At 39.3% G+C, this 25970-nt stretch overlaps 1 protein-coding gene across 8 annotated transcripts in view; it reads right to left on the reverse strand.

Moving 5' to 3' along the window:
- Positions 1-1502: 1502 nt before the first annotated feature.
- Positions 1503-25970, reverse strand: part of BCL2L13 (BCL2 like 13) — a 37308-nt gene continuing 12840 nt past the window's right edge. For 4 of the 8 annotated variants that reach the window (XM_083461698.1, XM_083461699.1, XM_083461700.1 and 1 more), the window contains exons 4-7: positions 24535-24691; positions 20302-20371; positions 16337-16480; positions 1503-8158 (exon numbers count right to left, since the gene is read on the reverse strand). In XM_083461698.1, coding sequence (XP_083317824.1) covers positions 7352-8158; positions 16337-16480; positions 20302-20371; positions 24535-24691 — 1178 coding nt within the window. In that variant the 3' untranslated portion in view covers positions 1503-7351. Of the gene's footprint in view, positions 8159-15428; positions 15900-16336; positions 16481-20301; positions 20372-24534; positions 24692-25970 lie in introns of those variants that run through there. The other 4 variants (XR_014516230.1, XR_014516231.1, XR_014516229.1 and 1 more) reach the window with 3 other exon arrangements.

The raw sequence follows: 25970 nt of genomic DNA on the forward strand, positions 1-25970 counted from the left end.
AAAGGAATTGCACTAATGTGAAAAAAACCTTAGCTTGGGGGAACAGTGCTGGCTATGTATGCTGCTAGTGCCCCATGGTACCTAGCCTTGGAGCAGCTTCATCTTTCCTGTTGTCTTGGAAACTGGCTCTAAAGAGCCAGTTGTTGTCCAGTTTTTAGCAGATCATTGTTAATTCAAGTAGTTGATATATATGTATTTGTGTTGCTGTTTGTAAAATTTCAACTATGAAAATTGTTTCCTGTTTTCTTTTTACATTAGGCAGCAAATTTTACAGCAAAGGTGGTTAACCTGTTGCCCTGGTAGCATGTGTTTCTGGACTCATCCCTGCCACCTAAACAGCCCAAATGAGTGGGAATGTTGTGGCCACAGGTCACCCACTCTTGCTTTAAATGAAGCTGCCTTGTGGTGTCCAATAAAAATCCCTTAAGGTTGCTCGATTGGTGGGTTCTGCTCTGTCATGAAAGTGTTTTATTTGCACTTGGGAATTTCTAGCTCATAATAGATTAGGTAGCCCTGGGCTCTTTCTTTGTAAACTTGCCAGCTGTTGGTATCGGTTTATAAATCTCTTGACATAGGTGCAAGCAGAGGGTGTGTTTGTGTTTGTGTTTATGTGTGTGGATTGCTGGCCTTCTCCTTACACCACCAGCTAAATTTGAAAAGGTGTGTCCCCCCACCCTATTGGACCACACCCTATAATCCTGAATAAAATTTTGATTCAGCATTAAGGGTTGAGAAAGTGTACACAGGGTGTATGTGGGAGTACTGCCTTAGTAGTTCTCAATTTTAGCCAAATTTACTTGACTTGGAAAAAAGTAAAATGTAGTTCAACTATGGACTAATTTGGAATTTTGGAAATGTGTATTCCACATGAGGAGTTCCAAGAAGTCCAACAGTAAAACATGGTTCTTTTTATTAAGAAAAGGAAAGAAAAGGTTAGCCTATGGAGCTAAAATTGCTTTTTTATTTCTTTCACTTCAGCTCTTTATGTCAGCACAGAAAGAATATTTTGAGAGCTGGGATTTTATGCTGACGCTTTCATTGTCAAAACTTGAGTGCTCGGGAATGTGGTTTTGATAAAATACTGAGATGAAAGGTTAAGATCTAAAAAAAATGATCCTGTATTCCTAATCCCTTTTCTTTCTAGCTGCAGTTCTTCTGTTTCAGAATTTAAAGGGAAGCCATTACCAGCAGCCAGAGTGTTAATATTGGTGTTAGAGGAAAAGTCTGTGGAATAACAGATGTAATTCCTGTAGCTCGAACACAGCTACCCTACCACAGAAAAAATCAAGGTTTTATACCACCACCCCTCCACCCAGACAAGCAAAAAGCATAATGTGACACTTTCCAGACTGGCAAAAGCAGTAGTGGGCATGTATGGGGCAGGGGTTAGAGCCCAAAAAGAGCCCTGTGTGTCAGATGGGGAGCTGTGCATGGCCATATTCAATCCTCAGGCCCACCAGTTTTCCCACACCCGCACTAAACAGAAGGAAAAACCACACATCTTTTCTTCAAAACTGACTTTATTAAAGTGCAACTGAGGGCTAGGGGCATGGGTCTTACAACAAAGCGCCATCAGCAGAGAAAAAATAAACATACCCCTTCAATTTATAAACAGTAGATGAGGGAGCTGGTAACTCCTTTTTAACACTGGAAATAGCAAGTTTTTTTACTTCATCAAATGGCACAAAAGGCTTCAGACAGTAATTTTGAAAATGCTGTACTTGCATAAGGAATTAGAAAAATACAGATCCTTGAACACTTAACTGATTTGCATGTCACATCAGTATTTCAGAATGCAAATTTGCTTATTATTGAAAACCAACCAATTGTTTTAGGAATTCACTAGAAGCAAACACAATTTTTTTCTAAAACCTCTAGTCATAACTCAAATCCTCTATGCTTTTGTATGAACAGGATTGAAATAGGCTTTTAACCCATATGCTGATAAGTTGCTTTTACAGTTTTGGAGCTCTATAGAGGGGATAAATTGTGGTTTGTTATATAGCCTTTTGTTTATCTCATCTCTTTTGCTCTCACAATCAAAATCCATAATCTTTTAGAGTGCAACCAAGCTTCAATCTCTTCCAACATAACTTACAGCATTATCAGAGGTAAAATAGGTTCTACTTAAATGAGCAATGTCTGAAAGTCTGCATTGGTTTGTAACGGTTTATACTGCTAGGACAGTTCCTAGACAAAATTTGCTTTAAGTCCTCATGATCAGTAGTTAGAGGGCATCACTTAAGGAATAACAATGTAATCAAACTCAGCTTTCTAGCCATGGAAATAAAGAGTTCTGGGGTTGATATATGAAGTATTACAAGTCAAACCCACACAAACCTTTCCTTTAACCACAAATTAAGAGAATTACTGCAGCAGCTGCAGGAATAGCCTCCCCCCTGTTGCAACTAGCTTCTGGGAAACATAGTTTTTCCAGTAGCTACTGCAGTTTTAGTATGCAGCATATCAAACATGTCTCCCTGAAGCTTCCCTGCTGCTGCCAAACAAGACTGCTAGAGCACCAGAAATCAGTGCAGGAGTGGGTTAGAGAGTTAGGGAATCAATTTTAGATTTACTGAGATAAAAGCCCAGCTACTTCCTGCTTTTGTTTTGCTCTTAAATAAGTAGCTGGGCTTATTTCAGCCAACTCTAATACAAGCCACAGGGAGCAACACACCTATCACCCCTAAGAGAGGTGGTCAAATTAGACTTAAGCTGCTGCTTCTTGCCTTGTTGCTTGCCCGGACAGGAAAGAGGTTTTCAATGGCAGCCACCTGCTCACTGGATTTGGGGGGGGGCTGAGAGAGGATGGCAGCCACACTGTTGTCTGAATGTGCATTTGTGGCTTGGTTTGTATGGTACAGTCTAATAATTTTAGGTGTTCCAATGCAGAATTGTAGACCACCCTGCTCATAAATAGTACAGTATATAAATGGGTACCTCTAGGTGACACAATTTCACATGGAATACATTTCTAAAAGTCCACCTCTATGCCTGTTTCTGCTAACACAATGACACATATGTTCATGATTTCTCCTAAATAGTTTATTGTTTGCAGCTCCAAAAACCATATAGACTCCAGCCTGTTGCCTGTGCTATATGAACATTAACCCTGAGAAGTACTGTTGCCAGAGTATAGAATGTTAGTTGTTAATTTATAAACGGACTAGCCCTTCTCTAGTGATGCTTCAAGAAAAGCTGTGAAATAACACTGCTTCAAAGCATCCATCTCACTGCTAAAAACAGACATTCATCTGAACCAACTAAATAAATGTATGACTATATATCACAGAATAAGAGAAATTATAGTATGAGACACCTTTACCAAGTCCTATTTCATCTTGAAGCCCTAATATCTTCAAGAAAAGACTACCCCCACACACACACTTATTTCAGAAACCTACAGAAAATAGAACAGATTATTACTGGTCAATGGTTGAAAGTGGCAGTTCACAGTTCTACACCCTTTAATCTTTCATCTAACGTTCTTTTTAGCATTTTGAAACTAGCGAAATTAACAGGTGAAGAATACCAATCTACAGTTGCCCATTGTCTCTCTTGCCCACCCCCGGGCCAAACACATGACCTTAGTATTGGAAAAAGAAAAACAGTACCAGTTTATCCTAGTTAATTTGTAGTGCCTGCTAGAAAAATGAGAATTTGTATTGGCAATAGCCCTAGCAGATAAGGGAGGGGCTTATTTCAAAGCATGCATAACTCATATTTAAGAGGGTATGTAGTGGAGAAAGAAGAGTTTTGCAAATATTCACACAGAGGAAACAACATCCATTTCAAACCATCAAATTTATTGAGAGCTATAGACCATTCCCATCTATTATCGGTTGAATTGGTCTAATACTAGTGCATCTCTAAATACTGAGAACCCAAAATGCTACTATTGAGCTATATTAACTCTTGCAACAATGCTAATATCTAATGACATAGCAGCTATGATTTATTTTACCTTCCTCCAGCATGGGAGGTTTTCCCCCAAAGGCTTTTGGAGCTATAGCTCAAGAATACTCACTATTGGACAATAGGGCTACAAAATAGAAAGCAGGCAAATATAAAAAAGGAAAACTGTTAAAGCCCACTGGAATACACTGAGGCACTTTATTCTGGAAAATGGGTAACAAAGACAGCACTAGAAAAAAGCATTGGAAATTACCTAACCAGCAACTCCCAACCGCCATGGCAAAGTTCCCATCCTGCTGAATCAAAAAGCAAAAATTCCCATATGGTTAGAGGACACTTCACATACAACATTTGTAGGTGTGCATGTAATGTGGGAAGATAACCCCTTGTGTGCACAAACTATGTATTATACATGCATACTCACCAGGGAGGCGAGACTGGCAGTGGCTTCCTCTCAAATAGCCAACCGATAGTAAACCCAGGCTTTCTACCACAACGTGTGTAAGGATACTTCCTCCCAACTTCACAATCATTAGAGCCAAACCCTCATCAACTTGGCTACTGTGCTAAAACTATGGCTGACTGCAATTACTTTTGCCATCAGACATCCTGGATGCTCCAAACAATCAAGTGACCATTATAGTAAGATGGAAGACAGTTTTATGGTAAACAGGAATGCAGACTGTCATAGTGGCAACTATCACTCATTAAATGTAAATCAGAACTACACTGAATAAGGGCCTGCCCAGTGAAGTTTCAGGAGTAAATCGCAATTACAACAACATGAAATAAGTAATAATAAATTTGAGATTTTGAAAGGTGAATGGATTAAAAATGAAACTAAGCTAAAGCTCAAAGACTCTAAAGAGTGTCTTTCACCTCCTTACTTTCCCTTTAAATTGCATCTAATTAAGAGCCTAGGGCTTGCCGATTAGAAGGTTGGCAGTTCGAATCCCCACAACGGGATGAGCACCCGTTGTTTGGTCCCAGTTCCTGCCTGCCTAGCAAGTAAAGTCAAAGTCAAAGTGCAAGTAAATAGGTACCACTCCGGCGGGAAGGTAAACAGTGTTTCCGTGCGCTGCTCTGGTTTGCCAGAAGCGGCTTAGTCATGCTGGCCACATGACCCGGAAGCTGTCTGCGGACAAATGCCGGCTCCCTTGGCCTACAGAGCGAGATGAGCGCCGCAACCCCACAGTCGTCCACGACTGGACCTAACGGTCAGAGGTACCTTTACTTTTACTTTTACTTGCATCACGTACACTGAGACCTGTAGCAATTTGCTACATAGTCTATGAATTCTAGGAATGGCTATAGGATGCTTCCTGTGGCAAAAGAGCATATTCTATTTACTATCACACCCCTAAAATGAATTGAAATTGTTGTTTTGTTTGTTTGTTAAGAAGCAATTGAGCCTTAAGAATTTTTGCAACAAAAAAATTCAACACAGGTCATAATGAATAGGCCACATGTTGCCAAGACATTGCCTCCAAAATGTAACGTGTTAACACACGCACTGGAGAAGAAGAAAATCACCACTGCCACATGATGAGTATACATGTGTTAATTTGAGATGATGATTCTTTTATTTACAATACATGAATGGAGAAGTTCAGCCTACAAATGTGGTTGAAGGGAATCTTAGGAATTTCCTGATCATCTGTTCTGCAGAGGGTAACTGGAAAAGGCAGCTATGGCAAGGAACTAGAGAAAACCACTACTCAACACTTTCACATTCCTAAATAGCACTATAGTAAAGAGGTACCTGATTGCCAGACAGGTAATCATATCCAATTAGTACACCAGGAGAAGGGGGAGGCGTTCATTCGGCATCCTTTGGTTAGCAGAATAACGAGGGGGAAAGTTTGAATATGTCTACTATGGTGAAGCTTGGATGTTTGAAAAAGGTCTTTTTTTTACTTTTGATTTATACACATCTCAGCAGCCCAAACAAGCTGCAGCAATCGCTTGAAGGACATGAGAGCTTCCACTCCATAGAGCCAGCAAACACCAACAGAGTAATATTTAAATTTTGTTTCCATCACACACACACAGCACCAAACACTGATAAGACATATCTTATTTCATTCCTCTTGGGTAGAAATCATACCTGGCTGGATTAAAAATAAACTTTCCACAGGTAGCTATTATCTGGCAAGTTTACATGACTTACTGGCTTTCAGGTCACCATTCACTCTACAGCCAAAACCAGGCAAACAACTGGGAGGGACAGCACAATGCTGCTTCGGTTGAACTACGTGACTTCATTTCTTTGAAGACCTTGTGCTTGGCTTTTTTATCAGTGGTCAAGGTCAATTTAAGGCTAAGCGTCTTTCACTCTTGAATTTGTGCAAACACAACAGGGAAAAGATGTCCAAAGCAGGTGCTTATATTTTGACTTTGCAAGTGGTGCCAGTTCAGCTTACAACTGCTGAACATTTCTCCTTTTTATTCATCAGAATGATAAAAGGGTCTCTTTGATAACTAAACAGATATAAAAAACAGGATGCATTAAAAGGGCAACGGGAGAGGGAAAACACAAAAGTAGCAGAGATCAGATACACATGAGGGATCAAAGAATATGTCTTCCCACCAAACTCTTATAATTTCATCCCTGCATGGGAGACTATTGCTTTACCCACCCAACATTAAAGAGCTTTAAGAATTTCATTAAATATATATGAGGGGGTAGAAAAGGTATAAAGCAAAGAGGTACAGTGGTACCTCGGGTTACAGACGCTTCAGGTTACAGACTCCGATAACCCAGAAATAGTACCTCAGGTTAAGAACTTTGCTTCAGGATGAGAACAGAAATCGTGCAGCAGCGGCACGGCGGCAGCGAGAGGCCCCATTAGCTAAAGTGGTACCTCAGGTTAAGAACAGTTTCAGGTTAAGAATGGACCTCTAGAAAGAAAGAAGTTCTTAACCCGAGGTACCACTGTATTGAAGAAGCACTAACCCACTGGGGTTTAAGAGAGATCTGGGAGGTCAAGAGGAGCTGTGCAATACCTGAGGAAGCCGAGACAAAAGAGCTACCAACCTCATGCTACACTGAGCCTCTCATTCAAGAGGTTAAAGGGGAACCAAGAGGCTGCAAGAGCAGCTTATGGAAGGGAAATCTCCAGGGATAACAACAAACTTTCCTTTTCCCCTGGAATGTTCTGTGCCGGTTTCCAGTGTATAAGCATCCCCATTTCTCAGTTATACATACATATTAAATGTGCAGGGGTTTTCAAAATGACACCCCTATATGTTAAACAGGAAGATCCGATACCAGTCCACTAAAAACATGATTGTCCCCAGGCTTAGCTTTATAGTGTACCCTTGCCCCATCACCCTTTTTGCTACATGAATTTCCCATTAACAGCAGGCACCACAACCCTCAGCCAATGCAACTAAGTGTAGATTCAGGCGCTACCTCCTTGAGGAGAGGCATTCACTACTTCTTCCTCAAAGCTAGTGCTACACCTACTGCCACAGCTAGGATGGCCACTGCAGCTGCCCCACCATATAGTAGAATTGATTTGCCTTCTGGTAAGAGGATGGGTTTCTCCTCTCCAGCAGGAGTCTTCTCTTCCGTTTCTTCAGAATAGCTTCCCTTTCTGGTCTTTATTTCTTCTTCTGGAGGCAGTATTCTTTCAGATTTGGGGGTAGCTTTTTCTTCTGACTGAGTTAATTGCTGGACAGGTTTACTCAAGGCTGGAGCTTCAGGTTCTGGCAGCAGCACCTCTTTCCCCTCTTTCTGATGTTCTGTATGTGAAGGTGCAGAGGAGCTTGGCTTTTTAAGAGACACAATTTCAGCTTCTGGCTCCAGCAATGCAGTTGGAGGTTCTGGGGAAGCAGACTTTGCAGCCTGCAGGACCACTTCTGACACCACTGTTTCCTCAACCCCCTCTGGTATCTCCTCCTTTTCAACATGAACAATATCAGAGTTTGAAGAGTTATTTTCACTCCTTTCTTCCCCACCTCCATTGCTGTCCAAACTCTTCACTTCTTCAGGATCCATAGCCACTTGCTGCCAAGACTCAGGCCCCAACGAGACAGGTAAGCTCTCAGTATGCCAACTCTGACTAGCCGACAAAGAAACTGGCAAGCTCTCCGACTGCCAAGATGTTGTCACTGTGGGTGACTCAGGAGGGCTCACCTGGCCTGAGTTGTCACTAGTTAGGATGTAGATGTCATTGCTATCTTCGGCAATTATTCCGTGGTACTCCTCTTCTTCAGAATCCAAACTAAAAACAGTACCCTAGAAGAAAAATGCACATAATCAATGAAGTTAGCAGCACTTAATTTTACATGATACAACCACATTACAGAAGAATGGTAGCCTTAATTCAGAACGACCCAGAGAAGGTATAATTGCTACATATACTGTATTTTTCGCCCTATAGGACACACTTTTTCCCCTCCAAAAATGAAGGGGAAATCTGTGTACGTCCTATGGGGCGAATGCAGGCTTTCGCTGAAGCTTGGAGAGCGAGAGGGGTCGGTGTGCACTGTCCCCTCTTGCTCTCCAGGCTTCAGGAAGCTATCCGCAAGCCTGGGGAGCCTGCGGGAGTTCAGGCTGCCCGGAGCGCGGCTGGGGGGGGTATTTTTTTTCCTTTATCCCCCCCCCAAAAAAACCTAGGTGCGTCCTATGGGCTGGTGCGTCCTATAGGACGAAAAATACGGTAGTTGAACAGCCAATGGATACAACAGGTTTCCATCAGAGTGCAGATGCATGCAATTATTGGGGGGGGGGGGAGGCAACAAAACTTTAATACTTAAAGAGGTTTGCATATTGTCAAAACTAAGTATTGAACAGTAATTGTCTTCTGTCTGGTTTGAGACAAAAGTATTGTACTTGGATATGGGAAAGAGACCTGGATTCAGTTCTCTACTATTATGAAATTCTATGTGTGTGCATGCACACAAAAGTCAGGATCACTCACCCTAACCTATTTCACAGGACTGTTATGAGCATAACACATGAATCTGATGTACATTATTTCACAATACACATGCAGCCAATCGGAAGCTGTGCCTTGGTTCCCGAACATTTTGGAAGTTGAACGGACTTCCAGGACGGATTCCGTTTGACTTCCAAGGTACAACTGTAGTTCTGTTGCAATCTCTCACATACTCTATGGTGAATGCTGATTCTATTAGGAAAGTGCCTCAACTGAAATTGTACTGCATAGGAGTTACTTTTTTATTTCTAGAAATCTATTCAAGAGTCACCCATAGACATAACAGAATTTCTTCATAACTTATAATAATTGAAAGCCTATTTGAATTAATTGAACTTTTTAAAAAAATAATAATAATCTGGTATCTGTATAGAGAGATGTTGTTAATATACAAAGAATATTGGAGCATTGCTAACCAGAACCACTCAGGCATCCTTCAAGCAAAGCTCTCAGAGCTTCTGTTGATGGCTGCCTTTCACAACTATCCATCTGTGCTAATGGAATGTGGCACATGTAGAAAGCTGCATCAGGGGCTGGACTGCCGCCACACAGAAAGTAATTACTCAGTAAATCCCCATCCACCCTCTTTCCGTGCTGATCAAGCTGTCTCATGAGCTCAGGAGCTTTATGGTGAAGAGTACATGTTATTCTGCTATGAATTGTTCCCACTCCTCTGCCCTCTTCATAGCTTCAGGCTAGCTTGCACTATTCACCCTTGCTTCAGAACCAGAGTCATGTAAAACAAAAATCAGAACACAGAGCACTATAATGCAGACAGACCCTCCCATCAGATGTTTGTGATACTCTAATCAACAATGACCCTGCATCAGAAAACCAAAGGAATACTGAGAAGAGGTCTGCACAGGTAGCAGCAAAGAGGTTTTGCCATCAAAGATATTTTAGTAGGTTTTTTTTAAAAAAAATAAAAACAAGTAGAGTATGTTTTAAAATAAATCAATACTAAGAAAGAATAAAAAATGTGTTAGGCACCAGAGGCCTAACTTCTGAAATATTACTTCTAGAGAGTTGAGTTCAATTAATATCACTCCCAGTGTCATTTCGCTTATATTGTTTCATACAACTTAACCTTATTGGCCTGTATTTTACTTAATTGAGGACACAAAACTTGCCCAGGGAAGATCATTCTACAAATACTAAGTTTCTGCAAAACAATTTTGCTAATTTTTGAAGACAGACACTCTGATGCAATTATCTAGGCAGTTTCATTAAATAATCTAGTATCTGACTTGAAAGATTATGCCCCAAGATGAATAACATTAAGCTGTGTATACTACAAATGAGAACATTGTAAGTTGCCTTATAACAAGTCAGATCATTGGGTCCATCTTTCTTAGTACTGTTGACACTGACTCGCTTTTACACGCAGAACCTGTGCTCTACCACTGAGCTACAGCCCTTCCCCAACAATGAGTGTGGAATTTTCAGTTACATCTAGCCAGCAATACTACTCAAATAGATTTCTTAGCTTCATAAAGGAAAGTTGTTGTTACCTCCATTTCAGCACAAACTGCACCACAGGCTACAGAATCCTTTTATCTGTACCACATGATCCACAGAACAGGCTATTTTATGCCACTTGAGGTGTTATACTAAATCTTCGTACATCAACAGTGCTGTTCTTATCTGAAGGTCACACAAAGGTCTTCAGAGTGCAGTTTAACAGCTTTTAAATGTGCCAGGAATTAGCAGTTAAAAAAAGAAATAATGGAAAAGATAGAGCCATGGAATATTAAGTAGCAATGAAGGAAAAGACATCTTAGACAATCTCAAATTTGAGAGTGCAGGCTCCTGAAGAGGTTGGCTTTCCAGGCTTGGGGGTGGTGGGGAGAAGAATAGGTTAAGAGGCTGCTCCCCTAGGTGTCAGCTGAAGGAATAGGAACAACCTCAATAAGAGGGAGAAATATACACCATGGAAGGGGTTGAGACACAGAAGAGTAAGTGTGTGGGATAGCAGGCACCGAGAAAGGTGGGTGAAGCTGTCTCTAGCATGCAGTGAAGTAAGAGAGTGCTGAAGGTTATGGAGTCTTCTCTAAGCCCAACTTTATTTTGTCCTAATAGGATTCTTATGCTTTTCATTCACTGTCCTGAGCCTTGGATATAGGAACAGGTTACAAAGATAAACAAATTTAAACTGCATATGCAGGATCACAATGATTTGTTTTAGTATTTCAAAACAGTCAAGAGTAAAAATGCTAAGTATCAAGTAGATCTAAAATTACGAAATGGTAAAATCAGCCATGATTAAATGGGCACAAGATATTGGCCATGACATTATGTTTGCTGACTGGGAACAGTTATGGACCACCGGTATTAGGTTTACGGCATGTAACGCCTTAAGAGAAAACATAATGAAAATGATTTACAGGTGGTACATGACCCCAGTCAAGCTTGCAAAAATTTACCATTCGCCCAATAATAAATGTTGGAAATGTAATGAGACTGAAGGTACTTTTTATCACCTTTGGTGGACCTGCCCGAAGATCAAAGCCTTTTGGGAAATGATCTATAATGAAATCAAGAAAGTCCTTAAGTGGACTTTCTCTAAAAAACCTGAGGCTTTCCTCTTGGGCATGGTCGGCCAATTGGTGCCAAGGAAGGATAGGACGTTTTTTATGTACGCTACTACAGCAGCGAGAATTCTTCTGGCAAAGTATTGGAAGACACAAGAACTACCCACTCTGGAAGAATGGCAGACGAAGGTGATCGACTACATGGGATTGGCAGAGATGACCGGCAGAATCCGTGACCAGGGGAAAGAGACAGTGGAAGAAGACTGGAAGAAATTTAAAATATATCTTAAAAACTGTTGTAAAATTGAGGAGTGTTAAGATGTTAAGGAACTAAGAAATAGAGAATTGCAGCTGAAACCAGTAAGTTAAAGAAAAAAGAATCTAATGAAAGTGATTGGAATTTTTTAATTAGATTTAAGGAGTTGCTGAAGAAATGTGAAACAAGGATGCAGAAAAGGGAAGGTATGGGGAAGTCCGGGAAGTAAGGTGTATGAAAATAAGACTAAGAAATTATACGTGTTTATTTGTTTGTATGTTATTGTCTTGTGTATAGTTTGTTTTTATTATGTGTTTGGAAAATCAATAAAAATTTATTTTAAAAAAAAATTTAATCAGTCACACTACCCATGCTGCTAAAAACAAACACTTGCTCATTTCACTTAGAAAAGCATACAAAAAGACAGAGGAACTCTCATTCCAAGAGCGGTTAGTCTGTGCAAGCAACACTACAGTGTTATGTACAGTACAGTTATGTACAGTACTACATATTACAGCCCACAATATTCCATTTTCAAGCAGAGAGGAGAAACTAAGTCAAGAGGTAAGCCATCTAAAACAGGAATTGTTATCTAATACTGAAATCTGCAGTAGACTCCTTTATAAAAGTCAATAATGTCTCACAAGCCTACAAATCTCCAGCTAGCATTTATTGATATATCCCTTCCAGCAATTATTATTTTTAAATTACACCATCCATTATGTTATCCTGGATTCCATTATCTCACTTCTGTAAGCAAGTGAAGTCTGAATAAAGGTACAGTCTTTTACTCTCTTACAAAACACACTCTCCAACAAAGCATGCTGCTATTTTAATACATTGCCTAAAGATTTGTCCCTTGCCATCCAGAGTCAAATCTTGGAATAAAGAACCAGACAATTTTGTTTTTTCACTGAAAGTATGCCACTATTAATAGTCTGAAGAGCAAGATGCTTAGAGGTTTTACTACACTAAAGCAGAACATAAATTTTGTTAAGCAAACAAACCTTGGTGCAAGATTCTGGTTGTCTTTCTAATAAGAATGCAATTATCAAGTTCAAAATGGAAATGAATTTTGTTCTTATACCTCTACCATTGGTGTCTAAAGCACACCTACTTACCACCAACTTCAGTTTTAGAAACTGAATGACTACTTTATACTTCTAAAGACAACAACAATGCCAAGACTGAAAATAGAACCCAGAGTCAAGCACTAGGGGAAGTAGCCTGCTTTCCGTATCATTCTATAAACTCAATCACAATCGCAATGGCAAGGAAAGCAATGCTTTGGACTTTTTGTGCATTGCAGCTTCTAGCTCGCTTTTTACAAGTCAAATGGATGTGAAAGTTTCCTAAGGCACTTAATTATACTTTCATGCAGAGATTATTAAAGCAGAGCAAGCCACAAGCATGTAAACTGGTGACAAAACAGAATAACAACTTTTAAGCAAAAATAGTTAGTCATCTCTGTTCTCAGATCTCCCACAAGTCCTTTTCAATGTGGATGAAACACTGGAAATTAGGACAAGGTTGACATTTTTAAAGCATAATTATACTACTTCAGTAGTAAAGTCTTACCCAAACTGACTGTTCTTACTCTGCACTTTTCCAAGAGAAGTTTCTGATGCAGCAGACACAGCAAACAGAGGGAGAGTGAACAGAGAATGGGGAGGGAGTATGCGCACTGCACATCAATTTGTTTGTGCTCTAATACAGCTTCAGGGCAAGCTGTAGAGCTAAGCTGCTGCCAAATTAGAATGAACGTTTTTTGTTTTGACCCAGTGGAAAACATGGAACCTTTCTGTGACTCTTCTGGTTTCCATCAACAATGTCTAGAGAGCAAGCTATGTCTACAAAAATGCTCAGAGCTAGATCTCTGCCTCTTATGATTAAAGAAGTACACTGCTACCTTGAAAATGAATTCAAAGCAAACCAATCTACTGCCTTACAAGAAGAGAAGTAAAGCAAAAGTATATATTCTGCATTGTTCTTATAATCCTTTTCAAGTTCAGTAACCAACAACATTGCATGACTCTGTTTCTTTTAGGTCAGAAGCTATTGCTTACATATGCAAAACTTTATGAGAACTTAGAAACTGCAACTGCATTTTGATTCTTCCTGATATTGAAATTACTACAAAAGCAGACTTAATGCAGATTTCACTGAAGAACGTTACTTGTTACTCACTGCTCACACTCAAAATGTGTGCAACACAACTTCTCATTAGAAAAGGAAAAGCAACATAGAAAAAATGTCTGGAAACCATCAGAACAATGAAAAGGAGGATATTACCTTTTTAAATGTGCTACATTTAACTTTTATAGTCTTGCAGCATAATCCTATGCAGGTCTATTTAGAAACAAGCCCAGCTGAGTTCTGTGGGACTTATTCCCAGAACCAATCTTCTTCTTAAAGGTTGCCATTTCTGCAAAAATCCTCCAAATGTCAGGAAATCTACTCTTGACTGATGTTCCATTACACAATGATGGCACTGGGTGATGAATCCAATATTAAGATTCTATATATTCAGTTTGTAGTATCTTACTGCTCCAAGTGTGTTCCATGTTGCATGACTATTTTTTACTTCAGTCTAATTATTTTCCTAGTCTACAAAATAGCTCATTCGGTCTGGTTTATTTCCACTTACTAAAGCTCCTGAGGCTGTACCGTTTTTGACACTGCTCCCTCTGTAGAAAGACCTGATGTTTTCACAAAGCTCTAAATCTATAGAAAGACTATTTGTGACTTTCGTGCAAGGAATTGGGAGACCCTCATGACATACTCTTTAATGACTAATGGAACACAGAGAGTTAAGACACTCTTAACTAATCCATTCCTTGCCTCTGCTGGAGTAGATGAACATTTAAGTGATTTTAGTCTTTAAGCAGCTTTTAAGCTATCTCCTACCCCCCAATACACATTGTTGTTTCTTCTTCCTTGGACAGGTTCACCATGACTGGAAATTTAGGAGGTCTAGCTGAACCTTACACATTGGGATTAAGCAGCTCAGGGGCAGTACCACAGCTAATTCTCCAATTCTGCTGTAGTACCATTAATGAAGACCAGCAAGAACATTTGCTGTGCATTCTGAGCTTCCAAACAGAGCAATTAATTTGAAGTTTCCCTATTCAAGTATTTAAACACGACCAAAAAGCACTGCTTAATGGTAGTACCATGCTTCAGGAAAACTTGAAATATTGCAGTCTCTGTTTTTTAAAACACAAATTTGTTAAACCAAATCAAAATAAGACTAGGTACCAGCCACAAAACTGAACCTCGTGCATAATGACATGAAGATCAAGATCAAAATACCCAAGATCTTACTCTTAACCACAGAGTAGTTAATCATGGCAACTTTTATTCAGTTTAAAAATTATCACCATTTCAATTCTTTCTTCACCTTTCCTGCACCATTTCAAAAATAGCTCTGCCCTGTTGGTTATGCAGCTTCTGTCAGTCCAATTTTATGCCTGGCTAGAGGTGAATAGATAAGTGCATGGTTCATGGAACTGCCAAGTCAACTACAAACAGTCACACAGTGAACATTCCCTCCCTCTTAGACACAGCTAGGCTGCTGTGTGTTTTCAGAAGCAGCTATGCATTATGACACACATGTTTATAAAAGGCTTTACAGAAGTCGTTGAGGTATGGAACACAGTTTTCTGAGGGTACCAAAACATCAAAAGAAACAGGAGGGCACAATGCAAGAAGTTATCTACTGGCCAAAACCAAAAAATCTAAGATATTTCATTAAATCAAGGCCCAAAGCATAACCAGATGTAGGAGTCATTGTTTATTCTGCAGGAAGTGGAAGTCATAAAGGCATAATCTAAACACCAGCTCTTGCACCAGGCAAATATGCAATTTGTACAGTCAAGAAACATATTTATTCTTATGAAAAAATAAGGGAACAAAGCAGATGAGGGCGAGGGGAAAGCCCCTGGTAAAACCACTGTTTGCACCCTCCTAGTACACTTTACAAAATCACAATATGAAAAATATATAATTTTAAAGGTTATTAGTATGTTTTGCTATTTAGATTTTCTAACCACTGAACAGCTTTACTTTCAGAATAAAAACAACTTGGGAGTCATTTCACTAATCCCAGATTAATTCTGTTTAAATCTGGCAGTGTTCTATCTCCCAGAGAGGAATAATCTGTATGCTCACTGTGCTCCAGTTCAACTATCAAGTTGTAAGAAACAGATGGGAGGGAGGGGGCCTGCATATTCTTAGAGGGTTTCGTTGTGCCTTCAAAACACAATTTTCAAATAGCACTTTAAGTGGAACGCATTTTTTCTTAACCCATTTCACACAGGAATCTAGAGAAATACACCTTAAAGCACTCTGAGAAATTCAATAAAATTAAAACAAGCTCAATCTAAATGCATAGCCTGAACTTGTTCATAACTATGAGGTAGCTCAATTCTGCTGCCCCACGAAAACAGAACTAAACTCATATGAAGACCAATGCATTTTAATTAAGATCAATTTAAAAATAATGCTGTTATCTTTGTTCTTGTTCATTATCCTAAATAATATCTATATGTTCTGCTATGGACAAAAAAATCAACACTGCTTTCCTTTGAACAGTTAGTAAATCTTAAATACAATTGTTGTACAGAGAGATGCACATATCTGTTCATCACCTCTGGAGGAAGATACAGTTGGACATTTAACTTCCTTACCCATCCACCTTGCTGGATGATATAGTCTGCAACATAGTCTTCTAGGTAGGTCACTCCAAAATTCAGCAGTGCCCCAAGTGGTTCTTTGCCCTGTCTTGTCAGTTCCATCAGGAATCGCTGAAGGATCACCAGAGGCACTAAAACCTTTGGAGTAAAGAGTGAAGAAAGGGTAGGAGAGGAAGAGACATGATCAGGAATTGCAGTACTTTGGAAGAAAATCCTGCCACTGCACCAGAGAGTGCTAAATACATTTATTGCGTAAGTACTTTAATTTTGCATGCATGGACATGAGATACAAGCATGGTGGGAGGGCAGCTTTGAAGGAGGCAACATTAAGCCCATATAAATATAAATATTAATAATCTTTTTCAAGTACTCAGTTAAGAAAGAGAATGCATAGAACACAGAACCCTGGCCAAAAAGCAGATTAGTCAGTCTCAAGAATCAGGCAATGAGTTCTCAACTCATCATTCCCTACCCCTCACTACTTCTTGGGCAGGTAAATGAGTTGCTGCTACTGTTGCAGGGTCTCCACTGCTTAAAATGAACAGGCAGTCAGAATGGTAACAGTAATTTGAAAGGGAGGAGAATAATGGACCTAGGTATCCCTTCTTCAAGTGACCCAACGTAAAGTGGACTGGAAAGTTTTGCTGCTGTGCAACATTATAATCTTCAAACGCTCCATACAACACCAAGAAAAACAATTTCAATATCAGCTTCAAGGACTTTCAAATGCAAAGAATGCATTACTAGCAACAGGGTAACGTTCTGTACCTTCTTTAACAGTGACTTTTCAATTAAATCACCACTATCTGATCCAATTTCTAGAATTACCAAGGGATACCACTCTCTATTTTTGACTTTATCCCAAAGAAGAGTCAATACTGATTTATCTTCTCTTGCAAGATATTCAAATAGACTTGAAAGAAATTAACTAGCACCTAAAAGGGTATTTTTATGTGAATATCTGTGAGGAGAGAAAGTCAATGCTGTCTTGGAGTCTTGAAGCTTCAACCCAGAGAGATCCACTTTACTCCAAATAAGCTCCCTAACATGAGTGGTAACCAAGGCTCTCTCCCATAGCGCCACCAAGATACTAAGCCCTTTCATTATGGGCTTTTAGCAAGCATAGCACCAAGTGACAGTATCTTTTCCATTCAATCATAAAATAGAATTGGAACAATTAGTACCTGAAATAAATATCTGATGGGCTGAAAAGAATCTATTTGAAAACATTCATTAAAAACTAATCGATGTACTATATGTCTAACCCTTTAAGAAGCTGGCAGCTTCTATGAGACTGAAATGTCTATGAGTGTTTCACAAGGAAAAGGATGGGCTTCTTTCTATCTGTTAACAGAAAACTGGATACAACTGGCTCCTTCTGTGCTATGCATTTAGAGTGAAATAGTCGTGCTTTGCTCTCTCAGAGTGCATTTGGAATCCATGTATTCAGGAAAGTTGTCATCCTGTATACATTTACATGGGTGTAACCCCCATAGAATACCCCAGGGCTGCCTTCTATGGAAATACACACTATATTGGACTGTAACGGTGACCTGAAGGGTTATAGGGAGAGGAACAACACCAAATGCTTGGCAAAGGGAGATCCATCTGGATATGGGACATGGATAAAGTTGTAAAAGTCTGTGCTGGGGTGGGAAGAAAAATGCTACTGAAAATGCAATTTTCACCCATCAGCCCCACTACTATACCAATGGAGAACCCTATCCCCTACAAAGGAAAGAATGAAAACCATCTGCATCTCTGCCTCCTCCTGCTCAGTCTGAGGTTTGTCTCTCACCCATACACAAAATTTCCTTTTCCTTGACGCAAAATGTCATGTTCAATTTCTGTTGTGGATGCTGTATAACAGAATTATACAGTACTTACAAAAAATAAAAATCATTCAGAAAGAAGTCCCTTCCTCACCTTCATCCTGTTCAGCAACAGTAATTATTTCCCTTTCCCTTTGTCATTTGGACAAATATTTATACAAAAGAAGTTCAGAGCCATAAGAGCAGTTTGAGTTTCCTAGGCCAGGTTCCAAAGAACCATAAACTAGTTCCATGAGTCCGAAAGTGCTTTCAGGCCCGATTTGTTTCCTTAAACAATAGCTCCCTATACCAAGTGACCTTATTTTGATACTCAGGAGAGTTTGTAAGCTACTCTGATGAGTTACAGTTATCAGAAGCTGAAAGTGAAAAATTCCACTGGACTAACACAACCCTTTCTGTGAGCCAAAGTATTTCTTTGGATTCCAGCTCTGGTATCAAAAAGTTGTAACTCAGTAGAGAAAGATTTTATCAGAATGCAGTGGTTTTTTTTGTTGTTTTGAAAAAAGAGGAACATTTGCCACCTTCCAACTATAGCTGTTTTATTTCCTCTCAACCTAGAAGACACTCAATAAAAAAATCCAATCAACATTTGGTTTGCAAGAAAGCAAATGACATTTTTAGCTCCTTGCAGGTAAGTTCACAACTTTTTAAGATTTCTCATGGTGACCTTTGTATTCTCCTTTAGTTTATCAGTTTAGAAACTGTATAGGATGGAAGGATTCTTAATTCTTTTCATTTCCCTTCAAAATCCTCTGTTAAAGGGCAGGTTTTCAATAAAAATAGCCACTGGGTAAAAGTGGTGATTCCAATAAAGACTGTTTTCAACGCAACCTGTTTTGCAAGCTTTATCTGTATCAGCAATCATATTGTTAGAGTATGTAGTCAAAAAGATGTTACAGAAAAGTCTATAAATTGCAGACACTGCATTTTCTAAAAAGACTGGTAGATGTATGGTGTGATCACATTTGGAATACTGAGTACAGTTCTGGTCACCTCAAAAAGGATATTGTAGTATTAGAAAAGGTTCAGAAAAGAGCAACCAAAATGATCAAAGGGACGAAGCAACTCCCATATGAAGAAAGGTTGCAGCATTTAGGACTTTTTAGTTAGAAAAAAGGTGACTACGGAGTGGTAAGACAGAAGTTTGTACAATTATGCATGGCATGGAGAAAGTGAGTAAAGAAATGTTTTTCTTCTTTTCTCATAACACTAGAATGGACATCCAATAAAGCTGATCAAGAAGAGCAAGGGACCTTATACAGGAGGAAATGTTCCCAAAGTTATGCTGGACCAATGCTGCTTTTCCTAAGAACACCAGCAGCAGACTTGGAGTCTCTTGACAGCCAATTAAGTGCATGGCACACTGGCATGTTGCAGCATCAACTTCTTTCAGTGGAAGCCCAATGTCTAGGACATGGCTTAAGTTGATCCCAGAGACCCAAAAAGTGATGAAGATCAAAAGCCAGCGTTTTCTAGGAAGGAATGTGGCCTAGCCTATCAGATGTAAACAGATAAAGTGCTCCAAGTCACTACTACTATTATTTGAGCTTTCAAAAGTAATTCTGCCTGTAAATCTGTCCTACAAGAGAGACCATGGTCACTCTCTATTCAAAGTAAAGCAAGTTTTGCCAGAAAGTAACTCAGATCCGCTATTATGAAAAGAAATTTGAATAACTAAATTCAGTATGTGCATATATTTGCTTATTTTATTTATTCTGGTTCTAATGATTATGGAAGAAAGTCCTATAAACAAAACTGAGGTATTACCCATCATCACTACCTGAAATGTTGCTCAGCCTCCCCCTCTCATGGTGTTTCGCTACACAGATAACACACAATCATACTTCTTTACCACCAAAAAGGGCTGGAATTTTGCTTTTTTTAAAAGAGAAAGAGGAGAACCTCCATATACTGACTTCCTGTTTGCTGTTTGACTGCAGAATCATATTAAATATCATAGTAATAATGTACCAACTACACTTACTCCTATACTTAAGTGCTAATAAAACCTGGAACATGCAGTACGGCACAGATGAGGCAGATAAAACAGAGTACTGAGTCCTTAAATTGGCACAGGTCTATAATGGATATCTAGTCAATTCAAAGTGAGGGTGATTTGGCAAGCACCTTGCTCCATCCACTGGCATGAGCTGATGCTTCCTGTGTCCTCTCCTTGTATTCCTTGTAAGTTACTGGTCTGTACAAATAAAACCAAAACACAAGATTTTAAAAAGCAAAGGCAAAACAAGAAGGCATAACTCCCTTTTCAACAATTTCTGCACAGTCTTGAAATGGTAATAGTAGCACAGAGAGATATGTCAATTCTAGTAATATTAGATTACAGAGTTGGTGAAATGATTTGTAAAATTTTTGTTGAATCAGCTCATGCAGACAACTGACAAAAAACTTAATACTAGAATACTACAACTGAACTCCTTCAGGAGTTGCCACCTTAGTACTACTTTTATTGTGGTCAGTGACTTCCATGGGATGGCTGCAATCAGGAAACCTGTTGAGGCACAGCCAAAACCAGAGCCAGTGGTGTCTGAGCAGGTGCTTCCACTGCAACGACAAGGCCCAATTTCTGTGGGGATGGCTCAGCAAGATATTTGCAGCTGAAGGGGAGAACTGGGAGCCCACTTAGAGTGCACTCCCAATTGTTATTTTCAAGTCTGAATTATTCTGTGTCATAAAATGTCAGGTGATGAACAGGTGGGCAAGATCTGGGTCTGGTCTGCTGACTGGATACTAAGATATAGTAACAATTCTTGCTTGCCCACCTACTGAACATGTGACTGAATGCAAAATCTGAGAGAGAGGAGAAACTCCCATTACTGTGTGTATATGTCACAATTCTATGTACACTTACCTGGAAGTAGCCCCACTAAACACATCTAAATAAGCACAGGATCAAGCTGCTTAAACTATGTAAGAGTGATATTACCTTTAAATCACAGTTAAGCTTAAGGATGTTTTAAAAGTAAACATGCAGTATGCTGGTACATGGAGCAAAAATTGTGGTCACTTTATTCTTCCCCTGCTTCTGGGAGCTAAGCCATGGTTTGGCATAGTGTTACCTCAAAACCCAGACTCAAGATTTGTCTCTCTCCACACAAACTACAGGTTGAAGCCAAATGCTTGTGATTTGTTTGGGAAAAACAAACCATGAACCAGGGTTTGGGTACAACACTAAGCCAAAACATGGTTTAGACCCCTGCAGTGCAGCAGCAGTGGGGAAGAAGTGAACTGGCCACTATTTTCACCCAGTGCATCACAGCCTAAAGTGACAGGTTAACCAGCTCAACCCAGGTGATTGGCAAGTTTCCATATGCATATATATATATCTTTACCTCCTAACATGCAGGTGGAGGACAGAAGTGAAATTTTTAGTCCTACATAGGACTAAATTGTTCCAGCACTGGCCCCATGAGATGCTACTGGATATATTTCCTTCTGATTGACCTTTGTATGTTGTTTTTCAACAAACACAACACTCCATGCTTAGCAGGTTTTTTCCCTAATCCGCATTTTCCTACTTCTTTCATGAGCATGTCCTAAGCAAGGGTTAGATGCATTTATTGAGTCTAGCTTAAGGACAGCTGGTCTGCTACATCTACTTTACTCAGTACACGAGGGCTGGAAACCTTCATATCACCATGTCAACAATATAAATGACTTACAGTTTCAATAGAAGGCTATACTGCAGTTTTTTGAAAGCATCTACATGTTCACAGAACAACTACGTGTAGGACAATTAAATAACTTTCCCACATCATTTGCTATAGATTTTGATCAATCTGCTAGATAATTAAATTTACCAAATATAGAAGCTTCCACTTGTGCTGCAATTTCTTAACTCAAAGATCTTAAAATGAATCAAAACATCAGCGATGAGCTGCGTGTGTAGAACAGCCATCACAAATCTAGCTCCAGAGACAGGTTTTTCACTCACCAGCAGTAACCAAGAACAAACCTTGGTTACAACCCCCAGTTTGTTTGGAGAGAAACAAACCACAAGCCCAGGTTCAGACATCACAAGGTGCCAGACTCTGGCTCATTTCACAGCAGTATGTGCATTATAGTTATCTGGGAGCGAATCCTAGCTAAAAAGCAAAGTATAAACATAATAAAATAGTGGCCTGGGAGCTAGGCATTTTGATCCTTTTCACAATTGTTTTCTAATCTTTGAGACTTCCTTCTATCTCAATACTGCACATATAAGGCAATGTATAATTAAGAATCTATAACCCATCCATTCAAAATAGCATCTAAAAGCCAACCTAACACAAATTACATTTAAGGCACAACTCCCAAGTTCAGCACATTTCAACAAATTGCTCTAAGGAAATGAAACACTTTCAGCTGACAACAAAAACTTTATATTAAAGGCATCAGCTTGATCTTGGGAGGGAGCTGTAAAAAAGTATTAAATTGGGACTGTTGAAAAAAAAAATCCCAGTGCTGAAAACAAAAGCTTTCATACAACTTCAGTCAAAGTCTCCATCTTTCTCCAAGCTATTGGGAACCAGTAAGTAATCTGTGGAAGTAGGTATGCATATAGCAAAAGCTATGCAATATAATAATTTAATAATAATTTATTATTTATACCCCACCCATCTGGCTGGGTTTCCCCAGCCACTCCTTGCATGCTGAGTAAAGATGGCTGGGAGACAGAAGTTCATGGCAGGTCTCCCTTCTCTAAGAGGAAGAGTCAGAGGAGGTGTTAAAGGAATTTAGATGAGAAAAGATATATTTATTGTTAATAATAATTCAATGGGGAATACAACAGAATGGGCTAAGAGAGAAAAACTATTAGCATAAATAAGTGAAGGTAGTAAAAAGGACCAGGGCGGAGGGATGAAAACAGCTGGCTGGTTTCAGAGGCGGGGCGGGATAAGATCTAACAAGGAGAAATGACAAGATGGATAAAAATACTATAGAGACACATGCAAGGGTGGGAGAGGGTGCTGATTATGCCAAACTCTGCCTCCATCTATCACCATGTTGTGACTGGCTCTGCCTCTGCACCATCTTTTTTGACAGGTGAGGCTCAGTAATTTTCACCCATGTCAAGTGGGCCCCGTGAGGAGAAAGTTGAGAACCCCTGATTTAGGCAAAGCAATCTTAAAGTGTTCCTGTGATTTTCTGTATCTTAACTTAAAATGAACAAAGCCTGATACTGGTAGAGATGTGTAATGAAGTCAAATTTATACAAAATGTTTGTGACAGTTTTAGAAGAAGAATAATTCAAGGAACTGCTTGTATACAGTATCTCAGCACCTTTCAACATTGACTTATGTAAGAAGGGCTTATAAATACTGGCAAAAAGCTCTGTTTCCCTTTTTTGCTCTACAACTGCTTTTCTGAATGGTATGGACTGTCTATACAAGGAGAACTGTCGTAAATAAAGATGTGATAGTTTGTATTATTAACATGAGTGGTTCAACTTTCAGATAAGGCATAGTAGAATATAGAAAGTTTTCTATTGTGTTTTATTTTCAAACTATGAAAAAAGTTGCTTTTCAGACCTGAACTTCTATACATTGCCACTACATGCAGCAGAGTGAGGTAAAAAGTGCTGGCTGTAATCAATATGGCAAAATCCTATGCAGCTTTACAATAGACAGGAACTGCCAAATTTATTAAGCTATTGTGGAATCAATTATCTTATCCCTCCGATGCTTGTATTACTAACAATCAAATGTCAGTACTTTTGTTTTATAATATACCAGCTCTACATATTCATTTGGAATAATTCAATGAAATGACCTACTCCCTATCTCATGTCAACATTGAGGGTCTACCCTGCTATATGGAAAAAAAAGCAGACTGACTTACATGAAACACGTGTCTGTGCTACCTCAACGCAATTTCTCTATTACTTCCTACTTGTCCCTCTTATTAAAGGCCAGAAGCGCTCCCACTATGAGAATGGGGAAGTAGTTCCAATAGCAGAAGTGCACCCAATATATGTTTGGCAACATCTGGGGTACCTAAAATATAGAGATATCAGTATTAGCCCCATGGCATTGTAGTACAGCATCCAGATTTTAAACACTTAGGAGGAAGGACTCTACCCTGACTACTGTCTAATAAGGAAAACATTCGGGCATTTACAGCTATCAGAATAAGCAGTGGCTTTGAAAGAAGTTGTTTTCATTGTAGTGTACTGATGTTCGTAAGTTTAAATGATGGGAAATTGTTAGCTCACTTCATATCAAGTGCATAATTAAGGAAGGAAAGTGAATCAGGTTTAGAAATAGTTGTGCCAAAATATAGTCAGATAATCAATATTACTGTATTTGTGAGAATTTTAAGAGCAAGTACCTTCCCTGCTGAGCAAAGCAAATGAGAACTCACTTGCTAAGTAGGGTCTCTAATGCCTTTTGAAGAGGTTCTTTCAATTCTTGGAATACTTTCTCTCCCAGATGAGCTAAGCAATCTTCTATTGAAGTCTCTGGGTTGGCAGGACTGAATACTGGAGATGTGTGGCAGTCAAAGCCTGTGCTGGTAAAAGCTGAAATAAAAAAAGAGAGAGATTTCATACTGTTAGTGAGATTGAAATAGTAAGTCATACTTGGAGCAGATCCACTGAAATCAATTGACTAACTTAATCAGTCATGACTAACTTAAGTCAACTGATTTCACTGGGTCTGCTCCAAATATGACTTAGCTGGTTAAGAACATAAGAGCTTGCTGCACCAGGCCAATTGCCCATCTAGTCCAGCATCCTGTTCTCAGAGTGGCCAGCTAGATGCCTGTGTGAAACCTACAAGCAGAATTCAAAAAAAAAGAAAGGACTTTTTCCCTTCTGTTTTTCAGCAATTGGTAACTAGTACAATCTTACATTGTACCAGAGTGCCAATTAATAAGGTATATAACCCAAGATGTGTGCAGAGGAGGGCAATCAAGATGTTCAAGGGTCTGGAAACCAAGCTTTATGAAAACGTTTGAGGGAATTGGGTATATTTAGCCTGCAAAAGAGGAGACTGAGATTGCCATCTTCAAATATCTAAAGAGTTATCACATGGCTGATGGAGCAAGCTTATTTTCTTCTGCTCTGGAAGATAGGACCCATGCTAATGGATCAAGCTACAAGGAGATTCCAACTAAGTGCCGTTAAGACAGTGGAACAGACTCCCTCAGGAGGTGATGGCCTCTACTTCTTTGAACGTTTTTAAGCAGAGGTTGGATGGCCATCTGTCATGGCTGCTTTAGCTGACATTCCTGCATTGTAAGCAGTTGGACTAAATTACCCTTGGGGGTCCCCTCCAACTCTACAGTTCTGTGATCCTATGATTAATATGTAGATGAGCCAAATATATCCCACTGCAATCACCAGGGCTGAAAAGTACATATTTATGATGTGCATAGCTCCTTTCAATATAATAATTATTAGGCTGGTGTAAAACAAAACATAAAATCATAGATATATTTAACTTGGCTGAACAATATTTAAATCAAGGATGAAGAGCATGCATCTCTCCAAATGCTTTTGGACCCCCAAATCTCTTTAGTCCCACCTGGTATGGCCAGTAGTAAGGGATGATGAGACTGTAGTCCAACAACTGAAATAGGATCCCCATCCTTGCCTTTAGTGTATGATTAAAATTACAAATGCTGAGGTTAGAGAGAGGAGTGCCCTAATACCCTTCCTGGTGGGACAGAAAATATAAAATAAACATTTCTAAGGTAGAATTTGCACTTAAGCATACAGAACCAATAAAAATAACTATTCTGTAATTTTGCACAAACATAACTATGTCTCATCTAAGGCAGCTATTGCAAAAAGAAAA

The sequence above is a fragment of the Podarcis liolepis genome (genome assembly GCF_965112155.1).
Source record: "Podarcis liolepis genome assembly, chromosome: 10".
NCBI classification, from domain to species: Eukaryota; Metazoa; Chordata; class Lepidosauria; order Squamata; family Lacertidae; genus Podarcis; species Podarcis liolepis.